This window comes from Pygoscelis adeliae, unplaced genomic scaffold (assembly GCF_000699105.1).
Source record: "Pygoscelis adeliae isolate BGI_AS28 unplaced genomic scaffold, ASM69910v1 Scaffold113, whole genome shotgun sequence".
NCBI lineage: Eukaryota > Metazoa > Chordata > Aves > Sphenisciformes > Spheniscidae > Pygoscelis > Pygoscelis adeliae.
Window position 1 is genome coordinate 13472090 of NW_008825108.1, and position 11148 is coordinate 13483237.

At 38.7% G+C, this 11148-nt stretch overlaps 1 protein-coding gene across 1 annotated transcript in view; it reads left to right on the forward strand.

Annotated features, from left to right (window-relative positions):
• Window positions 1–11148, forward strand: part of ADAMTS20 (ADAM metallopeptidase with thrombospondin type 1 motif, 20) — a 114289-nt gene that overhangs the window by 83005 nt on the left and 20136 nt on the right. The window contains exons 29-30 of the mRNA XM_009327697.1: window positions 9005–9172; window positions 10444–10617. Coding sequence (XP_009325972.1) covers window positions 9005–9172; window positions 10444–10617 — 342 coding nt within the window. The remainder of the gene's footprint in view (window positions 1–9004; window positions 9173–10443; window positions 10618–11148) is intronic.

The following is an 11148-nucleotide window of genomic DNA, read 5'->3' on the forward strand; positions in this document are numbered from 1 at the left end:
TGTCATAGACCTCGGGGGACCATCTGTCAGTGTCTTGTGAGCCAAACCTGTGCTGTGGACTGAACTTTGCAAAGTGTTTTTGGGATGATGCTTGTGTTGCATCTTACTGACACATGGGGAGTGCTAGTTTCTCACCTTTCACGTTTTGATACAGAAGAGATCAAACAGATTCAAGGGGTGCTGTATTTCCTCGTGCAAAGGCAACAGACAGGGAGACGAATTTATAGTAACTGTGGAGGCTATTTGGAGTGTTCTACAAGTTAGACATCACTCATCTGTGCTTTTGGTCATTAGAAATACAGTCTTGCTTAATTTAAAAAAAAAAATGTTACTGATCTTAGAGGTCCAGTCAAATTGCATGGTAGGAATGTCATCTAGGTGGTGTTTGGATCACAGGGTGGCATTGCAGCCCTAGTGGGAATACGGTTCACACTTTTGGAGGGAAGTGCGTTTACTATTAATTTACGTCAAAGATCCCGTGATGTTTGCAGTATGATTGCAAATATTACTGCAGAAAGTAGTTTTGACTCTAGATCTTATCTTCCAAATGTCATCTAGAACTCTGCAACGTGGGAAGGCCACAAAGAACTTAAGTAAAGAATAATAATACTGGGTATATGCTTTTTGTCGTGCCATAATTTAACTCTAGTGCTTCAGTTGATACACAGCATATAGTCTTGGATACCTCCTTGTAAAAAACATGCAGGCAGTTGGAGTGTTCAGAGGACAGCAATATGAATGGTAAGAGACTTGGACAAAGTGACAAATGAGGAAAGGCTGGGGTAGCTCTGTTTTTCAAGACAAGTCTATAGAAGAATGGACTTAATGAGGTATTCTTCCAGCACATAATCAGTGGTTATAAAGAGGTGAGTGTTTCTGAGTCTGCTGAGGGTAGAATGAGAAGTAACCATCTTATTTAACAGTAAGAGAGACTGTCATTAAATCCTAAGATTTTTTTCTAACTCTAAGGATGGTTATAAGCGTGCAAAGGAGGCTGTAGCATCCCTGTCATTGAAGACAAGACAAACTGCTGTCAGGAATGGTGCAGGTGTAGCTGATCAAAACTCTGAGCAGCATGAAGGATTGGATGAAGTCTTTGAGTCCTTCTTAGTCTAGCCTTCTGCCCTTCCATTGCTATAGCTGCAAAAGCACATTTAGAAATGTGGCAAAGCAGACTTACAGACTGCAGCTGCAAGGAGGACTTCATCAAATCAAGACATTTTCTGAACACCAGAGGAATGTGATATAACACTGAACTTTTAAATGAAGCTATACTCAATGAAGTGACTTAAATATCTTCAGTGTAACTTCTGTAGTTAACATAGGTGTAACTTAGATGTAACAGTAAATCATACACATACTTCTTGGAGTTCAATCCACTCATTCTCAGGAGTGATGGAATGTTTGGTCTTTTGTAACCACAGTCCTTTCTGAGTGCTTGAGCTAATGGCACAAGTGTTTGTACTTGTTTTAGTGAAGACTTACTGACTGAATCAAAGAATTCAGTAGGCCCTAATTACAGAGTCTGTGTTGCTTCTTGACAGTAGTCTACGTACTTAGAGGAAAGAACAACTTTTTGAATACTTTTAACTGAAAAATGCCTATTTCATGCTCAAGCATTGCAAGGACCCCTGGGGAGATGCAGCTAACAGGGAAGATGCAGGCACAAGAAGAACTAGTTCTAACATGGCAAACAGAAGTTGAAGTAACTCTCAACTAAATAATGCTCAGAGTAATGTTTTACTAGTGTCTTGTGCAGTAGTGGTCATGGTCTACTTCTAGCATGGTTTTAAAAGAGCCCAGACAGACTTTTGGGCCAGAGGTAATCAAAATGCAGTTTGTCAGACAACTCAAGCAACTACTGTGTTTAACCCTGTAGGTTTGTAATTATTCTGATCCATTATATAAATTTGTCATTTTTTTTAAACTGATCTTCCTGTCCAGTCATGGAAGTGCCTGACAAAAAAAAAAAAAAGAGAGAATATATGTTTTAACATTTGTAATATCTTTTATCTTTTTTCAGCGCTACTGCTGTGGCAGTTAAGCCCCACACAGCCGCTCACTCACTCCCCCCTGGTGGGATGGGGGGCGAGGATATGGGAAAGGATAAAAGTGAGAAAATTCATGGCTTGAGACAGTCATTTTAATAGGTAAAGTGCAAAAGCTGCACCAACAAGCAAAGCAATACAAGGAATTCATTCGCTACTTCCCATGGGCAGGCAGGTGTTCAGCCATCTCCAGGAAAGCAGGGCTCCATCACGCATAACGGTTACTTGGGAAGGCAAACGCCATCACTCCGAACATCCCCCTTCCTCCTTCTTCCCCACAGCTTTTTATTGCTGAACACAATGTCATATGGTCTGGGATATCCCTTTGGTCAGTTGGGGTCAGCTGTCCCGGCTGTGTCCCCTCCCAATCTCTTGTGCACCCCCAGCCTACTCGCTGGTGGGGTGGGGTGAGGAGCAGAAAAGGCCTTGACTCCATGTAAGCACTGTTCAAAAATAAATAAAATATCCACGTGTTACCAACACTTGTAGTCACAAATCCAAAACCTTGCACCATACTAGCTACTATGAAGAAAACTAACTCTATCCCAGCCAAAACCAGTACAGTTACAGTACTACTTGTTTAGTCACAGTCATTTATATTTTAAGTCCCTTTATAGCTAATATGAATACAAAGAGAAACTGCTATATGCTTTGCATTTACTGGTCTGTTTTTCAGATCCAGAAGCCCACTGAGCTACCAGCTAAGCTACAGAAAATGCTCCCTTGAAAGAAAAGGTTAAGAAAATTCAGAACAAAATCCACCATATAATCCAAGGTCTTCAACTTTTCAATGAAATAATAACAATAGCAAAAGAATCAAAAAGCTTTTGGTGAAACTCTGCATGTCAGCTGCAGAAAAAGCCTTAATTTGGTAGGAACTGATGATGGCATGCCTGTCTGAGAGTCCGTCTGTGCCACAGAAAGCACCAGGAGTTCTGTCAGGCTGATCCTCACAGAACTTTATTACTATGAATAAAACCCAAACAGATGAATCCTAGTTACCAGCATTATGGAATGACTTTGAACAACAGTAATCAAGTCCAGCTTTTTACTGTAGTTTTATGTTTTTAAAAGAACCTGGCATATGGGAAATATTACTTTAGCCGGTGTTGAGACAAGTGCTAGAATTTCTGTGTGAAATGGTTACAGGATGGTTTTTTCAACTTGCATTTTTTTAAAGAAAGGTTCGCATTTCTTTTGAGATTTAAAGTTCTTATGGATTTTTTTTTACACATGCAATCTGCAGAAAATGTACGGAAAATGTACTCTCCGTAAGCCTCCAGTTGTGTGGAATGTCATACAAGTGAAGCCACATTATAGACGTGTTGAGCCGTAAGGACTACCTTGTTCTTGACCATGTTCAAGTTTGAATAGGAAGAGGTCAAGCAGCAAGAGAGTTAAGTGCAGTTGTACTGTCCCAATCAGGAGAGTTAAGCCTTGGGAAGATCTCTACCAGAGCATCTCACAGAACAGAGTGGGCACCAAGCAGTGAGAGGACCATATTCCACAGACAGCATGTAATAATGTGTTAGGAGCTCCAAGAAGGAACACAGGCTTATGAAGGGCAAAGTTCAGCCTTATAAGAAATGTGCTATAAGCCAGATGCACTAAAAGGACATGAGTGGCTTCCAGAGCATAAAACAAGGCCTTGCTACTGTACAAGTGAGAACTTGACGCTTCTTACTGATGATACAAAGCTGAAAGGAAGCTAGTCAGGCAGGTGTCTTAGCTCAGTGTGTGCAATATGCAGTTCTCTAAGGAAAACACTGATGGTGGGGATGGAGCTCAAAGCAAGATGCCTTCCTGTAAGCTGTATTTAGATGCCTTTAGCCACTTGGGAGTCCCACTCGGGGGTCTTCTATGGAACCTATATTTTTTTTATTCGAAGAACTGAGCAGGAGCTATGCTCTGCCCTTACAGAAAAGTTAAAAGAGGCATCCCCACTTATATCGATTAAAGCTTTTGATTCAGCATTTGAGAGACCTAGTTTCCTTTCTTTGGTATTCATTCTCTGTGCTGGAGGACAGGCAACCCTTATCTACCTGTCAGGAGTCTCCAGTGAGAAAAGCTGTATTGGACAGGAGTAGTCTTCATTTCTCTTGCTGAAGGTGGGTCACTATCCAGGAAAGAACACAGCTGAGCCTGCCTGCATCTGATGCCAAGGCATTCTGGGAGGAAACAGTCCCTTTAAGAACTATTTTTATATGTTATCTAAGGAATGAAGCCAGAATATGTCCAGTTTCAGAAGAATACTGTACCTACAGAATAATATGCCCTCTCGAACTTTCCATTGATGATCCTGGATCATTTACATCCAGGGTGAGTGCATTAGCTTTTTCATGTGTTAAAGAAAAAAAAATTAGGAGCATTTATCTTTCTTTGATTGCATTAGAAATATCATCTATCACTGTGTTTCGTAATGTGCCTCATTCGCCTGCTGTGCGCTCAGTGTACTCTTAGAGCAATTGCTTTCTTTTCTTAACTCGTTAGTGGAAATAGAGGAAAATCTGTTTTCAGGATGCTGATCGTCCTTATGGACATGTAAAGCACTGAGTTGGTCAGTCTGTTAAAAGGATTGTGCATGCTTGTAGAATTAGACTGTTCAGCACCAAAGGAACTTCTTAAGGTCTTTGACTGCAGCTCAGGGCAGCCTAGGTGCTTCTGTAACTGATACGTATGCAAGGCTTTAAGAATAGCAATCCTGGAATTAGTTGCCTAAATTTTATCAAGATCCCACTGAAATTGTAAAGGGTCTGATCCTTAGAGATATTCAGGTTTCTCTTCCTCACGCTGATGTTGGTGGGAGATGCTTACTCCAGCAGATCTGGCCCTGTGGAACCACTCTGAAGCGGGCAGGAGGTGCTCCACACAATTCCGGGAGACTCAGTACCCCGAGCACCTGATTCAAGCAACGCTGCTTGGAGGTACTTCTTAGTTTGGCAATGTACGTGGTTTTTAAGTTTGGGCAATCGTATTTAAGCAGAGGTTTACAGCTGTGTAATGTCTGGTGGGGGGGTTAGCTTTTAAAAGTATCAGGATCTTTCATTCCTTCAGTGAAACAACACACACACATTAACCTAATAAATTAAACTTCAGTGTTCTTTCATGACTTAAGTAAAAAAACCAAAACCACAAAACAACAACAAAAAACCCCAACAACTTTGAAAGCTCGTAAGCTGAAACCTGTAATATTAGGATACTAGTGAATTACCTCTTGCACAGTGAAGTTTCTTTTGTCAATATAAGATCTATTCAACAGGAGGTTTGGATACATGGAAACACAGGATCAGATCTGTAACTTGATGAATATGTGAAAGAATAAGATAACAAATCTATATACAGAAATGCTGTGTCTGTATTTCTGGAAAACTTACACTTTGTAAGGATTTAATGCATTTAAGATTTTCCAACATAATCCCAACCTGTTGAACGTGTCTTTTTAAGTTGCTAAAGATAACATTAGATTAACATGGAATGAAAAAACTCCCTGGAAAAAGTTATTTAAATGTGGATTTTTTTCTTGGTATGAGTTGGCAACAATCTGTAACTTATTGTCTCTTACAGCAAGAAAAAAAAAATCAGATCATTTATCCAAAGTTACATTACTGGAAAGTTAAATTCTATTCCTTATAATTAAATGAATTTTTTAAAATACAAAAATATTTTTAAAATAATTGAAAATAATTTCTGCCTACAAATTTTAAGTGTCTTTCATTTGTGTTTCTGCATTTAACATTAAGATAACAATAGGTTTCAGCTAGCTTGAGTCAACAAAGCTAAACAGTATTTGAGTGAAAGAAAGTTTAAGTAGCATTTGAAATAACTGTTCGTAAAGCCTTTGTTATTCCTAACGCCCGAACTGGTATTTTCCTTTCTGAACTCCCTCTTCAGCTTCCCATCTAATATGATTGAAAACAAATGTGGATTCTCTTAATTCCTGTATAATTATACTCTAATTACAAAATTCAGTAGAACATCTTTATGGAGGAGAAACGCAAATAATCTCTTTATACAGTCATTGCTCTGTAACTACTAAAAATATTTTATAATAGGCTAACTCAACACACAAATCTTCAATTCCTTTCTTTAGAAGAAAGAATAGCACAAATTATAAAGATTCAGTTAGGCCATTTAAATATAAGAGGTGTAACTCAGTTGAGTTTGGACCAATGAGGAAGGGGGGGGGAGAACCAACCCTCCCCAGACCCAAATCTAACCTGTGTAGAAGTAAACTTATAATGTTGTATCTAGTGGGCAGAGATATTATTTGAAGATCTTTAGAAGACAGAGATGCAGGGTAAGAGATTTCTTCGCATATTCCATTGCTATTAGCAGCCGTTAGCCCTGTACCGTTAATCTCATTTTTGTTAAATAAAAGATATCTGCATGAGCTGTATAAACAAATATGTACATATGCTGAAAAGTGTTGTCTTAATACTTAATGTTGAGGGTGATGAGAAAAGAGCGAGATTCTTCCGTGCTGCGAGATTGTTCTATGCTGTGGTAGCCTCATCTCCTGAAGCGGAGACTTCTTAGGACACCTTCTTTGGTTGCGGTTCTCAGCCTGGAATGCCACCCCCACAGGGACTAGAAGGGCCCTGTCCGACAGCCCTCTGGAGCCTAATTTACGCTTCACAGGGGAAAGCCACTGAGGAAGGAGGGGCGTGTGGTGTTTTCCTAACACATTGTAGGAGGAGGTTAAGTAATTCTGTGCTGCACCTCACTTACATACTACGGAAGAATAAAAAGGAAGAATCCACTTCACTTACATACTACAGAAGAATAAAAAGGAAGAATCTTCAGAGTTTAGGGATCCTTGTCTACGTTTTACGGTTGAAATTCCTGAAAAAAAGCTTTAAGGGAGAGTAGAATCAATTATCAAGATATCAGTATTTTAGTTTTCATGCATACGTGTTATCTTGCCTGTTTTGATAATTAAATCCTCTGAATTCAGAGCTGAGTTTTCTGAAAGGCTTTTATAATGATACGGTTTGCAGAGTTTGTTTTCTGATCTACATTATTCATAGATAAAAGTTTCAGGTAATTTGTTATCTTCCTGTCTTAAAGTAGTTTCTAACTTAATGAAACATAAATTGTAAAACTACATGAACAGTATTTTAAAATGATAAATTGAAAGGTTTTTCTGAGAGCAAAATTATTTAATTTAGAAACAAACATTCTTATTTACTGGAATTGTATAGCAGACATGTAAAAGGCAAGTTGTGGCCAAATCAGTACTCTTATCTGTTCGCAAATATAATTATAGTTGCATAAGAGAAACATACTATCCATTGTATTCTGTGATAAATTAAATTTATTGCTTTATTCTGCAAAGACTTAATTTTAAACACATTGGCAGCTTCAATTAAACCTTTAAGATTACACATATAAATGTTTAAGGACACATAAATGTTTAAGGACCCATAGGGATCCCTTTGGTATTGAGGATAAGTGAGTCAGCTGAGATTCTGTTTAACAAAGTGTAGTACTGTGAAAAATGTTTCTTACCTAGCAGGTTAATTTAGTATAGTTGCTTGTTCTATATTTTAAAAACTTCTCTCCAGTGGTTGTTCTCAGGCAAATATTTGCCAGGGTTTGGACTGAAAGCTGTATGATCTGAACTTCATGTCCTGAAAATAGAAGATATATGTATTTAAAAGTGCTTGGTTAAGTTAGCGTGTAATGCTACTGACATAGGTGACCATGTAGCATAAAAGGAAGAGAATTATCTTCGGTGCGTTTGAAGAAAGTCTATATTTAAATCCTTTTTTTTCACATCCACTTAGAAATCAAATTTTTATTTGAATATTAATTCTCTTCCTGATTGTATAGGAAATGTTTGTCCAAGTGTAAAATAAAGTACGGAGGAAATCCTAGAACAAATTAAGCATGTTATGTTCTCTTTCCAGACAGAAAAGGAATTGTCTCCATTGATCAAAACTTTTTGACAGGATGATGTAAAATAAGAAGATTAATTACAAGATAAAAAAAACAAAACAACTTAGGTGCTTACATTCCAAGATAAGTCAGCTGAGTAGCCACCTAATTTGGAAGTGCTTCAGATGGTCTTTGTTTGGCTGAAGGTTCCCTAGGATGTGCAGATCTGCTCTGCAGGTGAACAGGACAGCCCTGATTTGAAGAACAAAATTCAAACCTCACTAAAGTCTCACAGCACTCCAGCAATTTAGCAGGGGAACGGCCCTTTCTCCAGAAGTAGACCGATCTGTCAGATATGCTCAAATCATGGCTAGTGCGTACTGCCAGGGTGGGTTTCAGAAAATGTATCTGCAGCCCCATTGGTTTTACGTTGGAGGGAGGGAGGGAGGGAAGCCCTAGAGCCAGTCATGTATATCGTAGCAACTTTCTGGAGGAAACAGAATACCGGGGCGGCGGGGCAAGGCCGTGCCTCCGAGGACTGCACCATAACCTGTAGTGTTTACTTTATACCTCTTCTCTTGCCTCTTTGTCACATACAACAAGATACCCAAAGCTCATGGAAGGGAGGTGCCAGAGCAAACATGACTTCGTAGCCTAATAGCTGGAAATATGCATAACCACAATTTTGCATTTTCTTTTCTTTAATGCTTACGATAAGCACCGTGCTTACATGAAAATAGTAATATGCGTACTGGTAACAGAAGGCTGCTAGAGCATGTTCTTGTGAGACTGTAATATCAAGCTGTCTCCTGCATGGATACGGATGGTGGAGCTCAGGTATTTGTCGATGACGGTATCAATGAATGAACAGGACGTGAGGGATGTTTGGCATCCGATCAGTAATGCTCAGTAAGAGAGAGCTTACAGAAATTTCAGATACGTACAGTAGATGTTGTGTCATAATACAGAAATTATTCCTATAATCATGGAGTCCATTTTGGGCGAGGCCACGGCTTCTTCTGGTTTTCTTATTACTTCGAGATTTTTAGTAAAGTAATGAAATACACTTCTCTTTTCAGTGTTCTGTTTCCTGTGGAAAAGGTTTGAAGTTTCGTGATGTGCATTGTTTTAATAGCTTCCAAGCTAAAATAGAAGAAGGAAACTGCAGACATTTGAAAAAACCACGGACGTACAAAATATGTAGAGCTGGAAGATGTCCTGCTTGGAAGGCCAGCAGATGGAAAGAGGTATGTAAAATCTGCTATAATTATGTTCTCTGAGAGTACAAGACAAGATCATATTCATGACACACTGCTTCAATGGAAATAATTGTCAGGAAATTTTTTATACGCACATTGCAATGAAATCTACAAATTAGCAAGTAGTTAATTATATTTTCTTTTTCTTTCTTTTAAGAGTAATTAAAATTAAATATCTGTGAAAACTGAAAGTATTTGGTAATCTGAACCTTGGACTGGGTAGGTGCTTAGGACTTTCCTCAACTTACCCTGTAAATTTAAAATAACAGTAAACTTTTAAAAATTTTACTTCTTACCTTCAGTGATTAATTCAGTAGTATCACTGTAATTGCTATCATAGTCTGAATATTGAAGTGAAGCCAGGTTTGTGGGGGAAGGACAAGAAAAAGGGCTCGTGGGCAGAAATACTGGCCTCTTCCCTGGTTTGGTCTTGTAAAAGATCTCTTACCTTGTTGTGAAATTGTGTGTAACTGAGCGCATGGCAACATTTTGCATTTCACTCACTCTTTCAAAATATAATTCCCCACATTGATAAAGACACGTTACCTCTCTCCACAATTTGGCCACACGTGATAGAGCAATATCTACTTTATGATTAGGCTTGAGTCTTTAGGTAGGCTTTGGGACCTAACTGTGCTTCTGACTGGGGTAAAAGGGGGCTGTCTATCTCAGCAAGCCTTACTGTTGTGGTGAAATAACTTTGGCCAGGAAGGAGGAAAAGGGGCATGTGGCAGGAAGGATTTGAACCTTCTTAAGCTCCTCGGGATTCAAAATCCTTAGTACTACCTGCAAAAGAAAGAGAAGTATCTTCAAAATACTGCACCATTTGCAACATTCTTCTAACCTGAAATACTGAGGGTTTATTAATATTTGCATTTTAAAACAACAGACAAGACTGTCAGTCTCTAATAAAGGAATGATGTAAACTCAGAACTTCAACTGTTTGATCTTGCAAAAATGTAAACTTTTGCTTTGTGTATGCCTATAGTGATTGTTCCTCCTGTGAATTAAGATAAGCAGAAAGATCAATCTAGGTAACTCGGATGCATTTATTTTCTGTATTTCTTACAAATTTTGATTTTAATTGTAGTTTTATATTTTCAACATAAATTTCTTCAGATACAATGAAACACTAGTACGGTAGGGACTGTGAAATATATTTTAAATAATATCCTAAGAACTTGTAATAATGGCAGCTGTACCACGTTCTGGGGACTGTCTCATTTCACACTGACTTAACTAATCTCGATCAATTTTAGTGTTCTGTATCCTGTGGAGTGGGGATCCAGCAAAGGGACATCTCCTGTCAGCTGAAGGGCCTGGGTCAAGTGAGTGAAGCAGTGTGTAACCGTGATACCCGGCCCGCTAGCAAAAGGCATTGCTGGCTGCCTGCCTGCATGCAGTACCAGTGGTTGGCAGATGAGTGGGAAGATGTAAGTAAGGCTTTCAACTTGTAGGAAGTAACTGAGTGATGTTATATGTTTTTTCTTTCCCCCCTCCCCCCCCCTACATTTGGATGCATTTCGAATAGCTGTCACGTTGCAGAACAATGAGTATGCTGGATATTTTGAAGGTCAAGCTTGCAAAACTGAAGAGCGACAAAAAACGTCAAACGCTTTGTTTGCTCTCTTATACAGGATTTGCTTGTCTACTGTTGTAGACAAAAGCTCTGGTGGAGCTCTGAGCAGGTCCCTGTTGATAGAACTGTGTAACTTGAATACAAATCTCTTTACATAGTGCATAAAATGTTTAATAGAACCTCATTATGCAATATCGTTAAAAAATCACTTTTTAAGAATAGGAATAAAAATGAAATGTCAGCTGGAAGTAAAAACCTCGGAGGTAAAACCTTCGGACAACAGTGTTTTCGAGAAGATCTATATGGAAGACTTAGAAAAGATAAGAAGCAAAATAAAACTCAGCATTCTCCTACCAAATATGAAGCAAGATAAGAAAATAGAACT